The 23,542-nt window shown below is 41.8% G+C and overlaps 1 protein-coding gene across 1 annotated transcript in view; it reads right to left on the bottom strand.

The window, feature by feature from the left end:
* Positions 1-521: 521 nt before the first annotated feature.
* BRCA2 (BRCA2 DNA repair associated) overlaps positions 522-23,542 on the bottom strand; it is a 60,019-nt gene continuing 36,998 nt past the window's right edge. The window contains exons 17-27 of the mRNA XM_058670547.1: positions 22,977-23,147; positions 22,119-22,473; positions 16,113-16,268; positions 15,868-16,012; positions 12,819-12,940; positions 8,739-8,937; positions 8,190-8,353; positions 7,958-8,096; positions 4,585-4,829; positions 2,985-3,119; positions 522-1,205 (exon numbers count right to left, since the gene is read on the bottom strand). Of these exons, the coding sequence (XP_058526530.1) occupies positions 522-1,205; positions 2,985-3,119; positions 4,585-4,829; positions 7,958-8,096; positions 8,190-8,353; positions 8,739-8,937; positions 12,819-12,940; positions 15,868-16,012; positions 16,113-16,268; positions 22,119-22,473; positions 22,977-23,147 (2,515 nt within the window). The remainder of the gene's footprint in view (positions 1,206-2,984; positions 3,120-4,584; positions 4,830-7,957; positions 8,097-8,189; positions 8,354-8,738; positions 8,938-12,818; positions 12,941-15,867; positions 16,013-16,112; positions 16,269-22,118; positions 22,474-22,976; positions 23,148-23,542) is intronic.

Below are 23,542 nucleotides of genomic sequence, written 5' to 3' on the forward strand. Positions count from 1 at the left end.
TCTGATGTAGCATATTGAATTTTTAACTGAAAAAACTTCAGAGCTCGCAGGCTGGAATCATCAAAGGGAATTGGCCTGACGTCTGCCGTTCATGCTGACTTGAGGATGAACTAGTCACAGGATGACATCAGCAGTGTCCCACGCCTCCTGCCTTCTGAGCAGGATGAGCTGACACACAGAGACAGCACAGTGACTCCTCTCTAAGGCAGGAACCAGCAGGGATCATCAGAGGCGAAACGACTACACAGAAACTGCCTTAATCAGTGAGCACAATTTAAAAGAATATGTTTATTTAGCTTGCAAAACAATATTTACAGTGATCATCATAATTATTTAAAGATTTTTCTTCTTGATTAGTTAATAAATACACAGTTTTAAGGTATACAACACAAGTAAAAGTACACCAATAATAATTGGGTAGGGAGCATCCTTATATAAAAAATCCAGGTAAACTTGAGACTGCAAATTCTGTTAGGCCAAGATGCGCAGTGTGCGACTGTATGTCTTACAGACGGGTGGGGTTAAGAATCAGTAGGTGGTTTACTGTCATTTTTGTCTTGGTCACCTTTGCAATCATTTAGGTTCTGCCGCCTTTGTAATCTTCTAGATGTATTTTTTATCGTGCTTGTGTCCTTCCGGACAGTCTCACTTTCATCTCTGGCGGCCTGGTGGCCCTCCTGTTCTTTGCTCGGAGCTGCAGTAGAATGTCTGTTTGGGGCCGGAGAATCTTTTGCAATGGTGGCGGCAGTCCTGGTGGGGTCATTGCCAAGCTGGTGTTCTGCTGCAGCAGAGCTCAGGGCCTGGGTGTTTATCAGGGCAAGTTCTTCATCAGCTACTGAATCACTGTCCAAAGGGGAAATGTCCCTGAATTTCCGCAGCGGAGTCACCTGGGGAGAACCTGACTCCCTGCTCGGCGCAGGTGCCTCGGGCCCGGAGCCACATCTGCGCGGCGGCTGGAACGCCTTCTGCGCGGCTGGCGAGACAAACGCACACATGGGGCTAACCGGCGGAGGCAGAGGCAGTCTGCTCAGAAAATCCAAGGCTCTTCTTTTCTTGCAGGTTTTTGGGTCTTCAGCCTCCTTTTCCCCTTTACAGAAAGGTTCTGAAGTCACCTGGGCAGGCACTGGTGTGGCAACTGACTTCCCTTTTGGCGTACAGAGTGACAAAGGACTTTGATAAATTATTTCACTAATAGGAGAAGCCATCTAAAAAAAAAGTTAAAATTCCCATCATAATGATGTACTAATATCTAAAACAAAACAAAACTTTTCATTAGGCACATATACATCATAAACACTTCATTTGCTAACAGGCTAGATGATTTCAAGAACCAATTATATTTTCCTATCTCAGAATGAAATAATTTTGCATAACAGAATATAAAAAATGACACAAAGGGGTGGACGTTGTGGCACAGCACACTACACTCTTGGGATATCAGCATTCCATAAGGGAGTACCTGGTTAGAGTCCTGGCTACACCACACTTCAGATCTAGCGTCTTGCCAATGTGCTTGGGATGTGGTGGGCAGTGGCTTAAGCATCCAAAGTTTTGTTACGCACACCTTGAGACCTGGACAGAACCCCTGGCTTCTGGCTTTGGGATTGCCTAACCCGGCTGATGCATGCATTTGGGGGTGAATGGGCAGACCAAAGCCATCTCTCCCTCTTTATTCTTTGTGTTTCTCTCCCTCTTTGTCATCTTGCCTTTCAAGTAAATAAGTAAAACTTCAAAAGATTTATCTGAAAGGCAGAGGGAGGGGCAAGAGGCTGAGAGCAAATCTTCCATCTGCCGGCTCCCGTCCCGGGCGGCTGCAGAGGCTGGGCCAGGCCCCAGGCAGGAGCGTCACCTGGGTCTCCCGCTACCCCAGGGACCTCAGTGGGGATGTGGATGGGAAGCAGAGCAGCCCGTTCATGAACCAGTGCTCATCAGGGATGCTCATGTCACAGGCTTAGCCAGCTATGCCACATCACTTGTCCCTAAATAAAGAAACCTAAAACCTAAAACTTAAATAAATACATAGAAGCAATGAAAGGAAGATGAAGGGTAATTATACAGTAAAAGACAAAAAAGAAGTCACTATGATTCATAGTTCCATTACTAACAGGTTAAAAAAGGGAGACATATTTTAAGAACACACTGCCTAGGTGCTAACACTCTTGTAGCTCCACGTGCTTAGGCAAGGCTTGCCTTCTCCGCGTAGGTAAAACGGTGTGAGAGCTTTATCTCACTGGACTGTTGTGACGAGTGAATGAGTAGATCACTTAGTTGTGTGGCCGACCTAACAGTCCTCCACTGGCCTGCATCACCTATGATTTAATTAGTTAAGTTGAGCTTGGAAAAAACAAATTGCATGGAAAGGTTCTAGCAAAAATTAATAGGCTTTCCACTCACATGTATTTGGTATGAAACATAGGTGCCTATTTCATACAGTTACCCCCAGAGTTATATACTCTTATTGCAATAATTCCTAAGTAAGCTACACCTATGGGACCTGGTAACAGGCACCTAGTTTCTAAGTAAGTTTGAATACATTTTACATTGTTTACTAAGTATCTGCCAGAAAATACTGTTATTTCCACACATGATAGCTACAAGAGTTCTTACAATAACATTACCCAGGCCCAGCACCATGGCCTAGTGGCTAAAGTCCTCGCCTTCAACGCCCCGGGATCCCATATGGGCGCCGGTTCTAATCCCGGCAGCTCCACTTCCCATCCAGCTCCCTGCTTGTGGCCTGGGAAAGCAGTTGAGGATGGCCCAAAGCCTTGGGACCCTGCACCCCCGTGGGATACCTGGAAGAAGTTCCTGGTTCCTGGCTTTGGATCAGCATATCACCGGCCATTGCGGCTCACTTGGGGAGTGAATCATTGGACGGAAGATCTTCCTCTCTGTCTCTCCTCCTCTCTGTATATCTGACTTTGTAATAAAAATAAATAAATCTTAAAAAAAAAAAAAGAATAACATTACCCATAGTAACTTACCAGAGGCTTACTTCTGGTACTGAGGACCGTCTGAGCAGCGTATGGCTCCTTAGCTGGCGTGGAACACTTGGGGTCATTTACATTAAGTATATGCACAAGCTTCTCTTCTGCCTCAGTGCAAAATATATCAATATTCTAAGAAAACAAATTGAAAAAAACTCTCTCATAATCTGCAAACCTGCACATTTTCAGAAAATGCCTTTAAAACCAGAAATCAAAATGAGACATTCATAATTTTGGCAGCAGCTGTCAAACATGCTGATGCCAGCCGACTGGTGATTTATGGGAACTACATGTTGGGTGGGGAGAGGGCAGACTGGTAGGAGGGCAGGGAGGGTGCCAAGATCCTGCAGGGCATTTGGTTGAATCAAGATCAGGAGTTAGAAGCCCAGAGCTCCTCCAAAAGCTGAGACATCTGTAAAAATCGTCCTGAGGTCAGTAGAACAAAAGAATCACTTTAGCTGTCTCATGTGTGTCCCAAGAATTAAATGGAACAGTGTGCAGTTTAAATGGCATGAAACTCTTATTTGAGAAGTCACAACTGGTCAAATAGCAGCAATTTCAAATGGTTTTGCCTAAGTCGTCACAGTGGGGCCCAGTGCAATGATCAAGTTGGTTAATCCTCCCCGTGCAAAGCACCATGGTCCTATAAGTATATAAAGAGAGAGGGCCAGAGAAAAGCCTTTCATTTGCTGGTTCACTCCCAAGAAGGCCACAATGGCCAGCCAACTCCAGGGGCTTCATTCCAGGCCTAATTAAACAGGACCTGGACCAGAAGCGGGACAGCTGGGACAAGAACTGGTGTCCACACGAGATGCCCATGTTGCAGCTGGTGGATTTTCTTGATATGCCAGAGATCGTCCCCAAATATTATCTTTACAAAAGAGGCTTAATTAAAAATAAAGTTAACTAATTTGGGTGACAGAGTGAGTGAGAGCACGTGTGTTTCTGCTGGCTGCCTCGCTCGGCTCAAGGCAGGAGACAGGCACTCGGCCTAGGCCTCCAGCTGGGGCATGAGCCCAGCTACTCACACCATCACTGCTTCCAGCCTTCCTCTGTAGGAAACTGGACTTGAGCCAGAGGCTGGAATATTGGACTAGGCACCCTGATGCTGGATTTGGGTACCTTAATCACCAGCCTAAATGCTGGCCCCTAAAATATTACTTATGAAAATTTTAAATAACACACATTTCAAGTATCAAACTACCAAGTGAAAATGCTCATTTTTGTGCATTTGTCTCTAGCTATGAGTACCTGAAGTCCACAGTTTTAGTGGGAGGCAGCACTACACAATAGTTTTTTTATAGAACTGTTGAAAGAATCAGATGGCACAGGCGTACACAGCCTGGCACAGAGTAAGCCTTCAGCAGCCGTCAGCCAAGGTCAGTGATCTGCAGCTCGCCTACATGGTCTACGTGTCTCTGAACATCCTTTTCACAGGGTCTCCTGACTTCATTTCAAGCCACACTCCTCTCCGTGGTGGCTGACGTTCCTGTATTTCCATGGACAAGAGTGCATTTCGAGACTGTGTTACCCATTGCTTCAACTATCCAACTTCCGTAGACGCCACATACAAACATCTCAAAAGCAGTAATTTTACCTCAATAGTATTTTTCATTTTGTTGAATGTCTCCTGAAAATGGGCCTCTTTTGGACTGGCAGAAAACACAGACATTTCTCTAGCAAATAAAGTAGGAATTCCTGGTTTGGATTCTGGTTGCCACTGGAGATTGCTTGCAGCAATTAACACACACGGTTTAATAACATCTTCATTAATATCTATCCAAAACTTTATTGCCAATAAGTTATGATATTCATCTGATAAATATACCAAAGGAGCACGACCTACGATAAAAAAAGGTCACCATTATATGTGTTAAATAAGTTTAAAACTGCAAGCAACTTCTAATACGCTGCTTTATTTTATTAGATGCTAATGGTAAAAACAAATCAAAATGGTAGATTAAGTGCAGGGTTAGCAAGATGACCTGTTACTAATGATGCTAACATTTCAACATCAAGACATTCTGTAACCAAGGCTACAGGGAGGCAGCTCTGCTCATACTGTGCAAGGACAGACAGGTAAAACCTGCAGGCAAAACACCTGCTCAGGTTTCAAAGAGCTACACACATTGCCTTTCTACCCAGCAACCTGCGTCTAATTCTCCACTCGAAACAGACCTGTGATAGTAGTAAAATGCACACGCACAAGGCTCATGAGAACACCTGGGAACATCTGGGAACTACTTAAGGCTATGAAATATGGGAAGCACCTATGTCAGTGTACACACAGGAGTGGGCGGCTAAGGTAGAACACGTCCTTACAAACACTGGACAATGCGGCTGCACTGGAGACTGTGGAAAATCTCCATTAAACTGACTTCCTGGACAAAGCGTTAAGCAAAAAACCGACCAACCAATCATAACAACAAAAACACAACACAAATGAAACACTAGAGTTTGCTGCTCTTCATTATAGAAAGGAGACATGAGAAAATATGCACCTATCGGTTCACTAAAACAGAAGAAATATAAGAAACCTAAATCAGAAAGTCAAGGGATGTGTACAGGTGAGGAAAAAGGGGGGTGTTTCAAGCCACAGTGATACTGTACATTCTGTGCATACGCTGCCAAACAAAGCAGCACACCAACCACTATGGAAGAATCGAAAACAGAATACAAACATTTCCTGGAACTCAAAGTGAGCAAAATGTCATGAAAAATATTTCATTAGCCCTTTAGTGTCACAATCATGAAAAAAAAATATGAGAAGACTATAAATTGTTGGAGATTGTAGGAGTCGATGGAAAAAAATGACTGGATGCAAAATGGCATTCTCGTTAGGATCCTGGAAGAGAGAAATAGAAAGTGTACAAAGCTTCTAACTCAAATAACTTCAATGTCTCCTCCGAATGCCTAACACTGCACGAATGTTACTATCCTGATTCTGTAATTGCAAGAACTGCAGGAATGTAGGCCCACCTAGCAGCAACTCAGCTGCTGTGCCACGTGCCTGTTTCCCAGCCCTACCACTAAGCAGCTCCTTTCATCCTTGGCTTCCTGCTTCTCTCCCTCTGTGTCGGAGCAGTCCCCTGCTTTGGAACACCAAACTCCTAGGACCAGCCGTTGGGTCTCTCCTCATATGGATGTTCTGCTCTTGTCCCCCAACCGCACCCAGTCTATGAACTGACAGTCACCTATATGCCGATGCCTTCCTCTGCCCTGAACGCATCCCTAAATAACCACCTAACCACCTCCACTGGGATGCCTGACAAACACCGCAAATTGTCCACAACCGAGCTCCCAACCTTTCCCACAGCCCTGCTTTCCTTCTTCCCCTTTCTGTAACGGCTAGCTGCTCAGATCATCCCTGTAACTTTCCTCCACTTTCAGAATACAATCAGAACCCTATCATTTCTTGCTATTTCCATTGTTTCTCTCTAGTTCCTGATCACCTGCTTAGCTTCTTGTAATAGTCTCTAATGCCTTCTCCCCCGGACCCTCACACCTACTACGGCCTAGTCTCAATGTGTCAGCCTCAGTGATCTTGTGAAAACCTACATGGAACATTCTGGCTTCTCAGCAATCTCAGGGCAAAAGTGAAAACCCAGACAAGCATTCCCCATCAGAGGTCCTTCATTGCCTTTCTCCCCAGCTGTGTAACTTCAGCCTCTGCTCGTGCTAACCAGCACCAGGCAGCATCCTGTCACATCTTGGCCTTTATGACCGTCTGGAACATTCTTTCCCAGATGTCTCACTCAGCCTCATTCCCTCTATCACTTCCTGTCTCACTCAAGTGAGGTCCCTTTCTACCTCAATGACAACTTTTTCTCCAACACTGCTCTCCCTTCCCTACTTAATTTCTCCTCTTAGCACTCACCAAGAAAAATTTTATTCGTATTCTTGATCACCTGCCTCTACCCACCACCACGTAGGTTCCATGAGGGTAGGGATTGTTGGTTGTTACTGGCTGAGCTTCCAGAACCTAAGGCCAACCACAAAATAGTCACTCAATAAACACTGAGTCATTAGAGGCATAAATGTTTCTCACTCTCTAACAAAGTATGGCCAAGATGAATACCATCGTAACACTGGTAAGAAAAGATCTACATGGCCTGCTGCGGTAGCCTAGTGGTTAAAGTCCTTGCCTTGCATGTCCAGGATCCCATATGGGCACCAGTTCTTTTTTTTTTTTTTAAAGATTTATTTTTATTACAAAGTCAGATGTAGAGAGAGGAGGAGAGATAGAGAGGAAGATCTTCCGTCCAATGATTCACTCCCCAAGTGAGCCGCAACGGGCCAGTGCTATGCCGATCCGAAGCTGGGAACCAGGAACCTCTTCCGGGTCTCCCATGCAGGCGCAGTGTCCCAATGCATTGGGTCATCCTCGACTGCTTTCCCAGGCCACAAGCAGGGAGCTGGATGAGAAGTGGAGCTGCTGGGATTAGAACCGGCGCCCATATGGGATCCTGGGGCGTTCAAGGTGAGGACTTTAGCCACTAGGCCACGCTGCTGGGCCCCATATGGGCACCAGTTCTAATCCTGGCAGCCCTGCTTCCTATCCAGCTCCCTGCTTGTAACCTAGAAAAGCAGTTGAGGATGGCCCAAATCTTTGGGACCCTGCACCCACGTAGGAGACCAGGAGGAGGCTCCTGGCTCCTGGCTTTGGATCGGTTCATTTCTGGCTGTTGCGGCCACTTGGGGAGTGAATCATTGGATGCCACAATATGCCATAAAATAGTGTTGCAATTCAGTAAATTCTAAGAAGTACAGAAAGAGAGTTGAGTTGTTACCATGGAATAATGTAGAGCTGTTTATCAGTGAGCACTGGCAATAAAAGCAGCCTTTTCCAAGTCAGTAGTCACTGAACTTGCCAGTTGGTAGTTTCAACTAGTCATATACCAGCTAGAGTTTAGAACAATGCTTTTCAAAACAATCAGTAAGAAGTGACTATGAAACACACTGTGTATCACCTGTTTTTTTCACAACAGAAACGACAAGTCCTATCAGGTCCACCTCAGAGCAGGCAGGCTGGAAGTCTGGGTCTAACAGTCGGCTGAAGTGAAGCAGCTCTCTCGGCTGGTAAACGTGGAGTAGGATTTCATCTGAAGCCTAAGAGGACAGAAGGAAACATTCAGCTTGTGGAGGTTCCTTAAACTAATGTGCATTTATCAAAGCTGAAAAACTGCAATGAAAGGTCTATACCGAGAGCTGTTGGTACTGAGTTTTTTTGGTAGCTGCTAGCTGTACATTAGCTTTTTCATATCTGCTTTTAGATTTTGATGCTGTGAGATGATAGATTTTATATCTCTTTCCTTCTGTTAACAGGGAATATAAATCTGAGGATGGACGCCAGATACTCAGCAGAACTGTTCAGAGGAAAATGAACAAGACACAATGACAATGAATTGTTAAAATTCTTGTTTAAAATTGAACATAGGTAACAATAAAAATCTAAGGAGGACATTACAAGTTGAGCATGTCTAATTTGAAAATCCAAAATCCAAAATGTCTCATGTTTCAGAGTTAGCAGATTTTGAGGTTCTGGCCCAGGGATGCTCCCTAAGCAAATACTCCACAATTGGAAGCGCCCTGGCCCCAAAGGTCAGTCACACACACTCAGCCTGTAGCACCTCTTGTGGGCACTGGTCATCCATTTTGCACCTGTGATATAACTTTTTTTTAAAACCTAATTTTTATGTTTTATTAATAAGATTATCTAACTTAAAGCTGATGAAAAGATTACGTACTGACCTGAATTTTTTTCCTTTTTGTCATAGGTTATGATACGCAACTTCCACACAGCTGTAACATCCCTTGACAAGCCGCATTCCCCTTGTCCAGCAGATTCCATAGCTTTTCTGAATTCCAACTGGATCTGGGCTTGCTTCTTATCATTTAACATTTGTCTGTGACGACTCAATGCTCTTATTTGCTCTTCACTGAAATAACTCTATGATCATTTAAGATAGCAGAATAAAAAGTAAACCAAGATTCCAGTATGGTAATTGGATCATTTGAAATGGAAATAAAATCTAACAGTATTGAGTTTATCTTAAGGATGTAGAATAATGTATTCCGTTAATTATACAATATTCTCAGATACTTCAAGTTGCTTATTAACCTCATGACAAACTTCCCTAGAGCAAAATAAATTTCTATTTATCAATCTATTTTAATAATCATAATCATCACCATCTACATTATAAATGGCTTTCATGAACACACTCTATTTGAGCAGTGGATCTTGATTATTTTCTTCAACCATCAGAGTGAACCTATGAGGTAGATACTATTACTGCTTCTGTGTTACAGATGATGAAACTGAGGAACAGAGAAAAAAATTACCTGCCAACCCCTACAGAGGTTGGCTCAAGAACCTTCATCCCAGCCCTGGGTGCATAATTTCATGAACTCTTTAGAACAGTAGAAAGAATTTACAACACATATGCAGAATAAACACTTCTATCAACTCTTTAATAACTTCTATTGGGGCTGGTGCCGTGGCTCAGTATGCTAATCTACCTTTGTGGCATTGGCATCCCATATGGGATTTCTCATCAAGCTCCATGCTTATGGCCTTGGAAAGCAGTGGACGGTGGCCCAAATCTCTGGAACGCTGTGTCCATGTGGGAGACCTGGAAGAAGCTCCTGGCTCCTGGCTCCTGGCTTTGGATTGGCTCAGCTCTGACCGTTGCAGCTATTTGGGGAGAACCAGAGCATGAGAGATCTTTTGTCTTTGTCTATTCTTCTCTCTGTAAAATCTGCCTTTCAAATAAAAATTTAAAAATCCTAAAAAAAATTAAACTTGTTTATTCAACACACACACACACACACACATGGACATAGCCTTTCTCCCTCCCTCCCTCCCTGCCCCTCTCTCCACGTGGTCTTGCATTAACTCTCCAGTAACGGGCTGAGCTGAAGCTGGGCACTCAATCTAGGCTGTCCACACAAAGTGGAAGGAATTTAATCAGCTGAGCCATCACCAGCTACCTGCCCAGCTTTTTACTGGGAGAAGAGTCAAGAGACAGGAATGAAACCCAGGCATGTGGATCAGGGAATGTGTGTCCTAACTGCTCGGTTCAAGTCTGCTCTAACACTCTGTCTTTGCCTCTACAGTCTCCCAGTCATTTCAGCAAACTGTTGCCTGTACCTCTTGGGAGTCTCGGCCAATAAAACTAAAATACAAGTGAATAAATATTCCAATACAACAAACAGAAATAGAATATGCACATAAAACTTTCTAGATTGCTGTTGCCTTTGATACTTTAATCCTAATCCATACTTTAAGGGAGAACATAAAATGTGCGCTTTACAAGTCTTTTTAAACATTCAGAAATTAGCTCAACTGAGAGGGAATGAATCAATGTTCCATCCAGTAGCTTACTTTCCAAATGCCCCTACCAGCCAGAGCTGGGTTAAGCCAAGTGAAGAGCTAGGAACTCTGGTCTCATGAGGGGCAGAGATTCAAGCACTTAATCCACTGCCTGCCTCCCAGCGTGTGCAATACTGAAAGCAGAGAGAGCGCCTCAAAGCAGGATTCACGGCAGCTGCTTAACTCACCATACAATGCCTGACCCAAACATGGCTAGTTTAGAAACCAATGGCTATTCTTCTCTGGCAATCAGGCAACTTTATGCAATTATAAACTCATAGGATTATATGTATATTGATGACCTGCTTTATTTATTTATTAATTTTTAAGATGACCTGCTTTTAGGTTTTTCTCTTTGACAAAAGATGGAAATGGGGACTTAAAGAGATAAGGCAAAAACCACATCCAGAATTTAGTCCTGCAACTCTTAATCTTCCCCCTTATTCCCTCATTATATTAATGATGTTATCAAGACAGTCTACATATAAAAGACAAATATTGTTAAACTTTGTGGATGAACTTAGAGCTATCTTCATGCTGCTTCACAGAATGAACAAACTTCAATACATGCAGCAGTATACGAGTCACGGCAAATAGTTTTCCAGAAAAACAACCAGGTCTTTGCTTTAAAACTGGTGTCACTTCTCACCAGAATTCAAGTTGTGAAACCTAAGAATGTAAGAGAATTCTGTTGAGAACAGCAGTGCTCAACTGTTTACATAATACTGTTTGTTTTGTAATTCTACTACGTGAGAAACTTAAGGCTACATTCATGAGACCCACCAAGCTATTAAGTAAATAAAACATATCAATAATCAACCAGCAATTTTCCTAAAATATTTTCACCCCTCCCTGTATAGCAGACTAACCTTAGAACCTGCATCAGTTATTTAAAAAATTTAGGTGTTCTTATGGTTTATGAGGTGGTTTATCTCTTTTTTTCCTTTTTAAACATTTATTTATGTGAAAAGCAGATTGACAGAGGGAAGAAGAGACAGAGAGAGAAATCTTTACTCTGCTGGTTCATTCCCCAAATGGCTGCAATGGCCCGAGCTGAGACAATCCCATAAGCAGCCAGTCCCATAAGCAGCAAGTTGGAAAGAAGTGGAGCAGCTAGGACAAGAAGTGCAGCAACTGGACATGAACCAGAGCCCATATGGAATGATGGGGTTACAGGAAGGAGATCAGCCTGCTGCCCAACTGTGCCAGTCACTGGAGCTGGCATATGTTAATATATAAAGGTATATTCAAACTGTAGTAAATAATGTTGGCATGGCATTTTATACATACATACATATATACATATTTTCAAGATTTATTTATTTTTATTGGAAAGTCAGATTTTACAGAGTGAAGGAGAAACAGAGACAAAGATCTTTCATCTGCTGGTTCACTCCCCAAGTAGTTGCAATGGTTGGTGCTGAGTCAATCAGAAGTCAGGGGCCAGCAGCTTCTTCCGGATCTCTCACACGGGTGATGGGTCTCAAGGATTTGGGCCGTCCGTGATTGTATTCCCATGCCATAAGCAGGGAGCTGGAAGGGAAGTAGAGAGGCCAGGATACGAGCTGGCGCCCATATGGGATCCTGGTTGTGCAAGGCGAGGACTTTAGCCACTAGCTGGCTCTATTGACATGGTATATACATTATGTAATTTAACCCTAAAACACACATTTCACAGCTATTTCAGTCCCAATTTGTTTTGCTAACAAATGGTGGAGCCATAATTCTAAAGCTTATACTTTTTTTTTTTAAATAAAAATTTACTTATTTTTATGTGAAAGGCAGGTTTACAGAGAGTAAAGAGGTTACAGAGGCAAAAAGATCTTCCATCCACAGGTTCACTCCCCAGATGCCACAATGGCCAGAGCTGAGATGATGAGAAGCTAGAGTTGGGAGTTCTTCTAGGTCTCCCATGAAGGTGCAGGGTCCTAAGGACCTGAGCTGTCCTCCACTGCTTTCCCAGGCCACAGGCAAGAAGCTGGATGGGAAGTGGAGCAGCCAGGTCTAGAACCAGTGCCCCACTGGAGTGCTGGCACTGCAAGTGGAAGACTGACTGAAGTCACTCAGCTGGACCTGATGAAGCCATCTGTGATAGCTGAGTGCTCTAGAGACATTTCTGCCTATACCTTTGAGAGAGGATTATGAAACTGGCACTACACAGCATCTGAGAAAGAACCAGAACAGGAAACTGACACTGCTTTGAAAATACTTGTTTTATCTAAAAATCAGACAAGTTTTTCTCATAATTTAAAACATATTTACGTAATAGATGGAATTTTGTAACTCTTCTATTCTCCACTTGGTAAAGAATAAAAAATGTGCCCCACCTGTTTGACATTATTATTGAGGTCTCAAGAAAAGTATGTATCCCTTTCAAGGCCAGAGATTCAGTTCAGTTTCCCACCTCAGAAGATGAAGATGAAGATGAGGGGGACGCCTGCCCTCCTGCTCCTCACCTCCAGGTCACGTGGGTCTGCTGCGCTCTCCACCGCCTCGTAGAGCTCTGCCCCGTCTTGCAGAGCACGGACTTCCTGTCTGGTTAGTGCCCGAGCCGCTACACACTGTTTGGTCGTGCTTTCTAGGAAAAAAGCAGCATTGCTGGTTAGCTAAGCAGTAACATTTAAGAATGAAAACTAGAGATCCAAGCAGTAAACACCCAAAGAAGGCAGATCTAAAAACATGAAACTGAAAAACCTACATACCAGACCTATCAGGGGCAGGGCAAGACAATGGCTCAGCAAGACACTCCAGCCATTCTCACTCCCAGTCACCTCCCCAAGAGGCAAAGGAGCCAAGGGAGAGACAACTGTGACTTCTTTTAGTGTAACACCAGGAACAAACACAGGGGCGAAGGCAGAAAAGAAGAGCTGCTGAGTGACTCCTCCCCCAGCTCCAAACAGCACAGCTTGGGGAGACATCTCAGCCTGCAGGAGGGAAATCGAATACAGTCCAGACTTCAGACTTGATATTTAGCATCGGCTTTAATGTTCATCAGAGTGAAAGTGAGAGGACGGAAAAACACACTCCAGGCAAATGGAAGCCAAAAGTGAGCAGGAGTAACAAATATCAGACAAAACAACAAAGTCACGACACAATTATCAAGGGATCAATAAACATGATGTATAAATATCCATGTATTCAATTATTACACAAACATCAGTTCTAAAGTGACAGAGAAGCCCCAGTACAACAGTACAAGGAGACTTCAACAACCCTCTTTCATCAATCAACAGATCATCCAAGTAAAAAAAAGAAATCAAACAAAAAAAATCAACAAAGAAACATCAGGGTTAAATTATGCAATAAACCATACACCAAATGCACCTAAGAGACATTTACTCTCTGTTTCATCCAGCACCTACAGCTTGTTTTCATTAACACATGGAATATTGTCTAGCACAGATCACAGACAAAATAATTCTCAACAAGTTAAAAAAAAATTATGTCATTCTTCTTCTGATTGCAATGGAATAAAACTAAAACAACCCTCTAGAAATTGTACAAATACGGGGCCCGGCGGCGTGGTCTAGTGGCTAAAATCCTTGCCTTGAAAGCCCCGGGATCCCATATGGGCGCCGGTTCTAATCCCAGCAGCTCCACTTCCCATCCAGCTCCCTGCTTGTGGCCTGGGAAAGCAGTTGAGGACGACCCAATGCTTTGGGACCCTGCACCCGCGTGGGAGACCTGGAAGAGGTTCCAGGTTCCTGGCTTCGGATCGGCGCGCACCAGCCCGTTGCGGCTCACTTGGGGAGTGAATCATTGGACGGAAGATCTTCCTCTCTGTCTCTCCTCCTCTCTGTATATCTGGCTGTAATAAAGTGAATAAATCTTTAAAAAAAAAAAAAAAGAAAGAAATTGTACAAATACGAGGAGACTGGATAATATTCTCCAGAATAAACAGAGGGTCACTGAAAAACTCACTAGAGAAATTTAAAAATTCCTTTAATATGATGTTATGTATAACATGTTATGTTATGAATGTTATATGTTGTGTATAAACTAAAATTGAAATGTCAATGAGGTGGTCACAGAAGGTGGTTAAGAACTCGCATTTACTTTTAACATATTGGTTACTCATTACTTTGTCAATTAACTCCATAATGATGTAAATTTTTGCTGATGGTATGTTGGAGCTTTCAATTGAATGGGATGATACTCTGCTGGCTCTGTCTTCAGACCAGAGAGGGTATACCTAAGAAGCCGTTGAACTTGACTGGACAATAAGATGCTGGACTCTATGTTGGTATACGCTTGCAATGGGGGAATCTCAACTGAACTTGAACTGTGGTTATGCAACAAGGTAGAGGAATCCACCATGGTGGGAGGGTTTGGGGAGGGGTGGGGAGAACCCAAGTACCTATGTAACTGTGTCACATAATACAATGTAATTAATGAAGTAAAATAATAAATAATTAAAAGAAAAAAAATTCCTTTAAACGTATGAAAATCTAAGTACAACATACTGAAATTTATGGGATACAACAATTTTGGAAGGAACAATTATTAACAGGAAAATTAACATCTGTAGTGCCTCCAAAATAGGGGGAAATTATATAAAAAATAACCCAATAATGCATCTCCAGTGCCTTCAAAAACAAGAGACCAAACTCACACAGATACTAAAAGATTAATAAACTTTAGAACAAAGACAAATGAAATAGAAATGAAAAGAACAATGACATTAGGCTTGTTTGAAAAGATAAAGTTAGTAAACTTTTACTTACACTTACTAAGAAATAACAGGGATGACTCGCATGCATGAAATCAGAGATAATAAAAGAGCAAGTGATAATTTTAAGCAAATATCATAAGTTCAATCTTTGGACAGATTTAACAGAAAATGAAATCAAGTAACACAAGCAAATTCTGGGGAAATACTGGAACACAAATTCTGCAGTAACAAAAAAGGTAGATTAGAGAAAGCAAAACTTACGTCCTTTAAAGCATTCACTTATTGAATTTGATACCACAGGCTATAGGTTCTAGTACAAGGTACAATAACATGACAACTAGCAGGATAATGACAAAAATGTAAGAATAAAAAGAACACGACATGTGTCAGGGGAAAAGATGATCATTCTCGCCGTTGTTGCTGTTCTTCAGATACCAAGAAAGGAGACAGGGGATCAATAAACATGATGTATAAATATCTATGTATTCAATTATTACACAAACATCAGTTCTAAAGGGATAGAGAAGCCCCAATACAACAGTACAAGGAGAGAGTTCACTCAGGACTTCTGTCTAAGCATGTAATTCTTTATTGCCTAAGACAAAAAAAAAATGGTATCTGAAGGCTCAACGTGTTCAATAAAGACATGAAAACGTGAAGTTAGTTCAATGTTTATCTGTGTAAAAAGAATTTTTAAAAATCAGGAAAATTCAGATTCTGAATCAGAAAGATACCTTAATTTTTACTAAAAATAAAAGATTTTCCTCTAACAAAAATGTTAAATTAGAAGCCTCTCACACTTTTTTCTGATACAACAAAATAGCTTATTTTACCTTCATGCTCTTCAAATTCTGCTTGAATTTTAGTGAGCAAGGCTTCCATTTTCTTTTGTTGGACCTCTGCATATTTAGCTGCCTCCTTTTCTTCCTCTCTCTCACTGCGAAACACGTACAGTCCGGAAGATGTCTTCTCCATCCACTGAGAAATCAGGCATTTTATCAAAAATCGATTCAAACTCGTTCTATCAAAAATCCCATTCAAAAATACAGAGGTTTGTAGTGAATTTCAACAATCATACCTGGACAGGGTATGTCCGCTGAATAACCACATCGACACAAGCAACACTTCCTCCGTCACTGAACAGTGACGACAAAGGCAGAGGAAACGGCCGAGGGTCGCGAAAGAATCCCAGCTTTGTGTGCCAGCTCGCAGGCCGAGTACTGTTTGCAGAAATCTGCACAAAGTAATGAAGAAATCAATTTAGAAGCTAAGTTTATACCCAATTCTACTATAATTCTGATGAGTACTTTTATTTTATTTAGGTCTATTTTTGAAATATTTACTTCCAAATGTCTCATAAAAATAAACAAGAATGTGAATAAACAGGAAAACTGTACGAAAATGCTTTCAAAACATGTCATCTTAAAAAGGTTTAGTGTTAAGCACTTATTGGAAAAAACATAGAAGGCACTTTAATTTAAACATGATGGGTTACAATATGCTTACTTAGCCACATTTTCTCAGAAAGGTCATAAGGAGAAGCAGGAGTAGAGGGAGAACAGAACATGAGAAGTCACCAAAGTTTTGGAAACTAAAAATCTGCTGGACAAACAGCGGAAGCAGCCTGAGAAGGATGATGGCTAACAGTGAGGCTCGCATTCAGAGGAGTCACGGTGCTTACCAGCATGCTAGTAACTGCTTAAACAGACTGACATTTGGTCTTCACAATGTTCCCAAGATATAACCCAATTTTGGGCACAGTGCAATAGCCTAGTGGCTAAGGTCGTTGCCTTGTACATTCTGGGATCCTATACGGGCGCCGGTTCTATTCCCAGTGGCTCCACTTCCCATCCAGCTCCCTGCTTGTGGCCTGGGAAAGCAGCTGAGGACGGCCCAAAGCCTTGGGACCCTGAACCCATGTGGGAGACCTGGAAGAAGCTCCTGGCTCCTGGCTCTGGAGTGGCTCAGATCAGGCTTTTGCAGCCACTTAGGAAGTGAATCAGTAGATAGAAGATTTTACTCTCTGTCTCTCCTCCTCTCTGTAAATCTGACTTCCCCATAAAAATAAAAGAATCTTAGAAAAAAGAAGATATAACCCAATTTTTTTAAGTCATAAAACTGGGAAAAAAAAACACTTTGTGTCCAAGAAGTCACATTACTTAACACAGGTTACTCAGCCACTTACATGTGTTCTAAGGAGTCAATACGAGACCAAATAATTAAAATCAAACACTCAGGAACTAGACAAACAGGTCCGAAGGCAGGAGTATAATGTAGAGCAAAAAATGAGTGTCTGAAATTCTGTGCATGTGAAGTTCAGATGTTCTATTTCTTCTCCTAGTTCAGGTTTCAGGTGGCTGTCTCTCCCACAGAAAAACAAAAACAAAAACAAAACCCTGAAACTTTGCTTTCTGGAGAGGCAGAACCAGACTCCGGAACCCTGGGCAGAGACAGTGAGGAAGAGAGTAAAATGCTGCATTGAAAACTAAGCAGAAATAAAAATCCTTGGGCTGGAAACCAGTTTCCATCATTTCACTCACTCTGCTCAGCTCTCAGAACAGTTAGGACACTCGAGGGACTAACAGAAAAAGCAGTGCCCCCCTGCTATCGCCCTGTCATCCGATGAGCCTACATGCACAGTGTCTAGTCAGGTCAGGGGTCCTCCTCTCTAGAAAAAGAAAATCAGCAATAACAGAAAGGTCCTCGGAGGAAAAAAAATGGCAGGAAGTGGAAGAAATTAAAACATTAATCAGCAATTTCAGCAAGGTGTACCTGTGAAACAAGGTCTGGAGGTAATGAACAACAAAACAGGGGAACCATAAAGACCTTGTGAAATTGAAACTTGGGCTGAATGTTGAGTGAGCTCCCTGCACATGGGCGGCCGTGCCCAGCCCGCCGACTGCAGCTGTGCCAGTGCGTCACCGTATCAGCCTGCTATTGGAATCTCCCGGCTCAAGGCAAACACTCAAAGCTCCTTAGTACAGACAAAGGCTACATTTACCTTCAGCTTAAGAAACATCCTCCTCAGATTCGCTACAAAGTTAGTGCGCTTGGTACTGTGTCGTTTTGATTAGCACCTGCATAATGATCACAGGCTGCTTTTCGCTGTCAGGAGAACTGAGAAAAGTGGAGGAAGACTGGGATCTTTGGGGTCATCGGCTCTCCAGTGTATCCCCTACTATCATCCAGACGCTACCTGGGCTACTCTCAGGATGAGAGCTGAGCCTTCAGCGACAAGAATTCACCTTAGTCCTAAGTGGTGATGGAGGGACTATGCGCAGTTCTAGGATTCTGAACAGAAACCATGGCTAAAAGCTAAGGAATTCTGCATTCTGAAGATGCAATATGGTTGAATTCTCTAAGTCTAATCTGAAAATGGTAACTGAGCTTACAATTAGTTAGGACATGCTATGTTTTTCATCTCCTGTCCTGGGCAAAAGCTCCTGAGAAGTTTCTCCACACCACTAGGTATAATGAAGAACAGCAATGTTAACTAGGAAAGTGAAATGTTCTACAGTGTTAAGTGTCGCTGCCATCACCCTGTTTAGAGTTCAGCATTTCTTTTAAATAGTCTTCATTGCTATTTGTTCCTGAAACAAACGGAAGAACACAATACATCTAATTTCTTATTAATAAGTGGTTTATTTTAAAAATATCTAAATAGTATGCTAATCTTCCACTTGCAAGTGCCAATATCCCATATGAGATACCGGTTTGTGTCCTGGGTTCTCCATTCTGATCCAGCTCGCTGCTTATGGCCTGGGAAAGCAGAGAACAAGTGTAGCAGTAGAGGAGGTTTGGGTCCTTGGGTCCCTGGACCCATGTGGGATACTTGGAATAAGCTCCTGGCTTCCAACTTTGGATCAGCTCAGCTCTGGCTGTTGAGGCCATGTGTGGAGTGTACCAGTAGATGGAAGATCTCTGTTTCTCCTATATAACTCTGCTTTTCAAATAAAAATAAAACATCTTAAAAAGAATCTGAATATCACATCCCCTATACTTCTCACTGCCTGCTGTTGTGGAAGACCTTGGTAATATCAAATACCAGTGTGGGTCCATCTGTAATATCTTTTACTTGATTTTTTTAAATGACAGTAACTAGGATTTTTATACCACAGAATAGGTTTTCAGAATGTAAACACTTCCTCTGTTTACCAGTCCTTGGAAGGTTCTGACCTGGTTCCAAATGTCAGCCAGCCTGTAACTTGGATCATCCTATCTGTGACAGATGAGGATGCTCTGTGTATCAAGACTCTAAGCAGTGGGCTTTGGTTGTCCTAATACACAAACAGATACATGGTTATTATTTAGACTTGACAGCCTTATTGCTAAAGATTGCAAGACTCAGTCTGCATCCTCAGACGGCTAAACAATCTGGGGTTGAATTTGTTTCTTAGTTTATAAAATGTGATTTACTTCTAAAGGAATTACAATGTTAACATTCTTCCCCTACCCAAACAAACAAAAAGGTAGAAAATTATGCTAGAATGCACAAATTCACTTCAAAGATTAACAGAGAAAAAAATCAATGATACAGAGTAGGGGGGAAAAAGACAATGAAATATTTAAGGTGTGTAGAACCCGGTTGTATATAAACTAATAATTGAAATGTCAATGTAGAAGTCACAGGATGTGGTTCAGAACCTGCATTCTTTTTTTTTTTTCTCTTTTAACATATTGGTTACTCAATACCATGTCAATTATAAATTGTTACTGATGTAATGTCGGGGCTTTTAATTGATCGGGATGATACTCTGCCGGCTCTACCTTCAGACCAGAGATGGTCTCTCCAAGAAACCATTGAATTTATCTGGACAATAAGATGCTGGACTTTATGCTTGGTAGATGCTTGCAACGAAAGAATCTCAACCAAATTTGAACTGTGGTAATGCAACAAGGTGGAGGAATCCACCATGGTGGGGGGAGAGGTAGGGTGGGGAAACCCAGTGCCTATAAAACTGTGTCACATAATGCAATGTAATCAATAAAAAAAGACAATGAAATAGAAAATAGAAGATGAGAAAATCAGAGAAAACAATCTATATGGCTTACTCTTCAAACATTACAAGTTCTAGAAAACATGGAAGGGAGGTGTATTAGCTTTGTGTTATACTGAAATATACTGAAATATACTGAAATATCTGAGGCAAGAAATGAGGTTTCATTAAGCTGATGGAACTGAAGCTAAAACGGCCAGATAACATAAACACGGACGCTGGAGAGGACACTCCATGCTGCACTATGATGAAAGTGTGTATTTTCATGTATACATGTGTGGTCACTTGCCACCTACTGTTATAAGACACCATTACAGACAGCAGGACGCCATCATACGGCTTCCCGTTTAATGACCTAACCACCTGCCGAGGATCCCACCTCTAAACCCCATAGTGCTTTAGGTTAATTTCTGCTCTTTTAGTACAGTTAATATAAGACTTTGGGGCTTTAAGTCACAGCCAGCAGACATTCTCAAAGGATCACTTCAACTTCCAGAACTCAGCGAAGGGGATGTGCTTCTGAACTGAGTGCTGTGAGTCCCTGGTGTAACTGAAAAAAACAAAAATACCAAGGTACTTTGTTGTACAGTGGAAGAACACTAAAAACAATATGAACAACTTTTCCTAAGTGACCACACACTGAAGAACAGATTGAAAACAGCACTGGCTTTTGCTGTAAGTTAAATGTATCATTGACCTTCAGTTCTATATTCAGCCAACTTCACAGTGAGATTTCAAAAAGCAGGAGGCTCCCTTTCTCAAGAAGCCTCTAAGAGCTGCATTTCCTTACAGTCAGGGACAAAGTCTAGGAAGACAACCTGGGATCTTGGAGACTGGGGTTCTAATACAGCAAAGGGCTGAGGATGAGAGTGGTGCTGCAGGTAGCAAAGATGGAGCAGGGGTATGGAGAGGTCCAGGGGCTCCCCAACAAGAAGTGACATCGACGGAGGAGCCCTAAGTTGTAAAGAAAATACTACGATAACAGTACCTATATTATCTTTTAAAGGTCCAAATGACAATTTTTCATAGTGATCATAATGTAAACACTGAATACAGATTTCACTAAAAATGATGTTGTATTAGCACAGAGAAGATGAGGGAGGAGTGGGCAGCATCCTCGGCATAAGCGACTTAAATCCTCATCTCGCACAGCACAGTTTAGCAGTTAATGTCTAAACTAAAGTGAAAAATTAGACAATATAAGCAAAATAGCCAAAGGGACTGGAAATGGCTGTCTCACCGGAGCATGAGTGGGGGTTGGGTAGGAGTGTGCCTATAACTATTTGCTTTTACTCATAAGCCCTGTTTTACTTTTTTTTACTGTTTCCAACTTATGCCCATGCACTCATTTGGAAAAAATACAACAAACTAGGACATGAAAGCCACCATGCACCTGATAGTCTAAGCAACATAAAGCAAAAGCTCACTTCCACCTGAGGGCGTGTTTTCAGCAAAAAGCACCTCACTGTGGAATCAATGCCATACAAACATCCGTTGAACTTTACAAATGTTTCATTGATGAAACACATTCAACTACGAGATCCAGGATACAACAGGTGTAAATCCTCCACAAGATGACGCCTTAAGTTAATCTAAATGTAATGTTATCAGTAACTCCTGATAGCAATGCTGTGGGTTATTTAACATGACACAATCCTATCTCACAGTTTAAAATCTATAGAGATGAAGGGTTTATTATTGCATATTTGAGAAGCACTCAAACTCAGTTTTCTAAATCACTATGGAACAAGCATCCAGTCAGATAATTAGGTGTTGGTTGCAGCCAGGTGAATCAGGATGTAGGATGGCAGCAAGAGACAGATCGAAAACTGTGTACCTGGTACAAATTTACTCCTGCTCCGTAACTGAGGCTGCGTTATTTTACCTTGAAAATGATCTCTGCCTTTCCCTAAAACAGCACAAACTGAAAATCTGCCTGTTACACTAAAACGATCAGTGTATTTTTTTGATAAATAAAGCATCCTTACTTACCCGAGTAAATTCAAAAATTTTAATGTAAAACTTCTCTACAGTTTAACTGAATCAGTGGCTGAGTTTTATCAAGAGTATTCATAAATTCAATTTACCTTTAACATAAGAGATTCTGGGGCTTCAAGTGGTGTGCAGGCCTCAGGGGGACCCACCAGCTCTGCTCCGTGAACGATGATTTTCTGACCTACAAAGAGTCTCCCGTTCTTCAAGAGGGCAAAGAGGGGACGATCTAACTGGGCTTTCACAGGATACCATCCATCCGTGAGTTCAATGATGGCCACTTTGTTGGTGTCCACATCACTGGCTTTACGGCTGCAAGTTTCAGATAAATCTGTGTTTGATGAAACTATGTCAGAAACACAGAGAATAAGTGTTTTTGCAGGTGTATCATCTCTTTCTAGTATCTTTTTTATAGCAGATCGTTTGCTTCTATCAATTTCCATATCATATCTGAAATGAAAAGAAAATACATAATTTAGGAATCAAGACTTCAGATTTCATTGTAAAAGTCATTGAATAATTGGAAATAAAAATTTATTAATGAACTATTGTGAAAGTAAAATCTTGTAGCAAGCAGTATATTAAGTTTTATATTGTTTTAATGTGAATGAAGAAGAAAAATGTAAGTGTTATATTAGCAATCTCCTATGAGTAGACCATATTAGTAATTCATATTCTTTCCATAACCTAAGAAGTCAGGCAGTGAGGGAAGGAAGGAAGGAAGAGACACACGAATGAGCAATCTCTCTTAAGGTCAGGCTCGAGGATGACAAGAGGATTACGCTGTACACCATGAACGGTGGAAGGATAGAAAATTGTCATCAACAACTGACTCATGCATCGTTTTTAAAAGATTTTTTTAATTAGCATCTTTGACACAGAACTCACAAACTGCACAGAAGCCTGAATCAAGCTGCAGCATATAATAGCTTAACAGAACACGTTAAACTTGCCTATATTTTAGTTGAAGAAGCACTCGCTCTGGGTTTAAGCATCTATTAGCAAATTCCTTAGGAAAAGCAAATTCCATAGCTGCAAATTTCCATATAATCCACCTGTAGTGATTGTAGACCCATTCTTGGGAAATAAGCTTTGGATCCACACCAGGTGTATCACACAGAGCTCTGAGGAAATCAAGGTGAGACAGCATGATGAAAGTCACAGGATAATACTGAATTTCACAACTCAAACGTAACAAGACTACATTTTGAAAGATCATTCACTAGGTTCTTACAACAAATCACTTAAGAAATAATAACAAAATTATCAAGCATGTATCAAAGTAGCACACTAATGAAAATTCCACTAATGAAACAGTGAACGCAATGACTTCAACTCAAATACAGTTCCTAGCAAAATTAGATTCTTCACTTCACTGGCGCCTCCTATGGCACCGGTTCCATGTCCTGGCTGCTCCGCTTCCAATCCTACTGGTGATCTGGAAAAAGCAGAAGACGGCCCAAGTCCTTGGACCCCTGCCACTCACGTGGAAGACGATGATGAGGCTACTGACTCCTGG

This window comes from Ochotona princeps, chromosome 12 (assembly GCF_030435755.1).
Source record: "Ochotona princeps isolate mOchPri1 chromosome 12, mOchPri1.hap1, whole genome shotgun sequence".
Lineage (NCBI taxonomy): Eukaryota > Metazoa > Chordata > Mammalia > Lagomorpha > Ochotonidae > Ochotona > Ochotona princeps.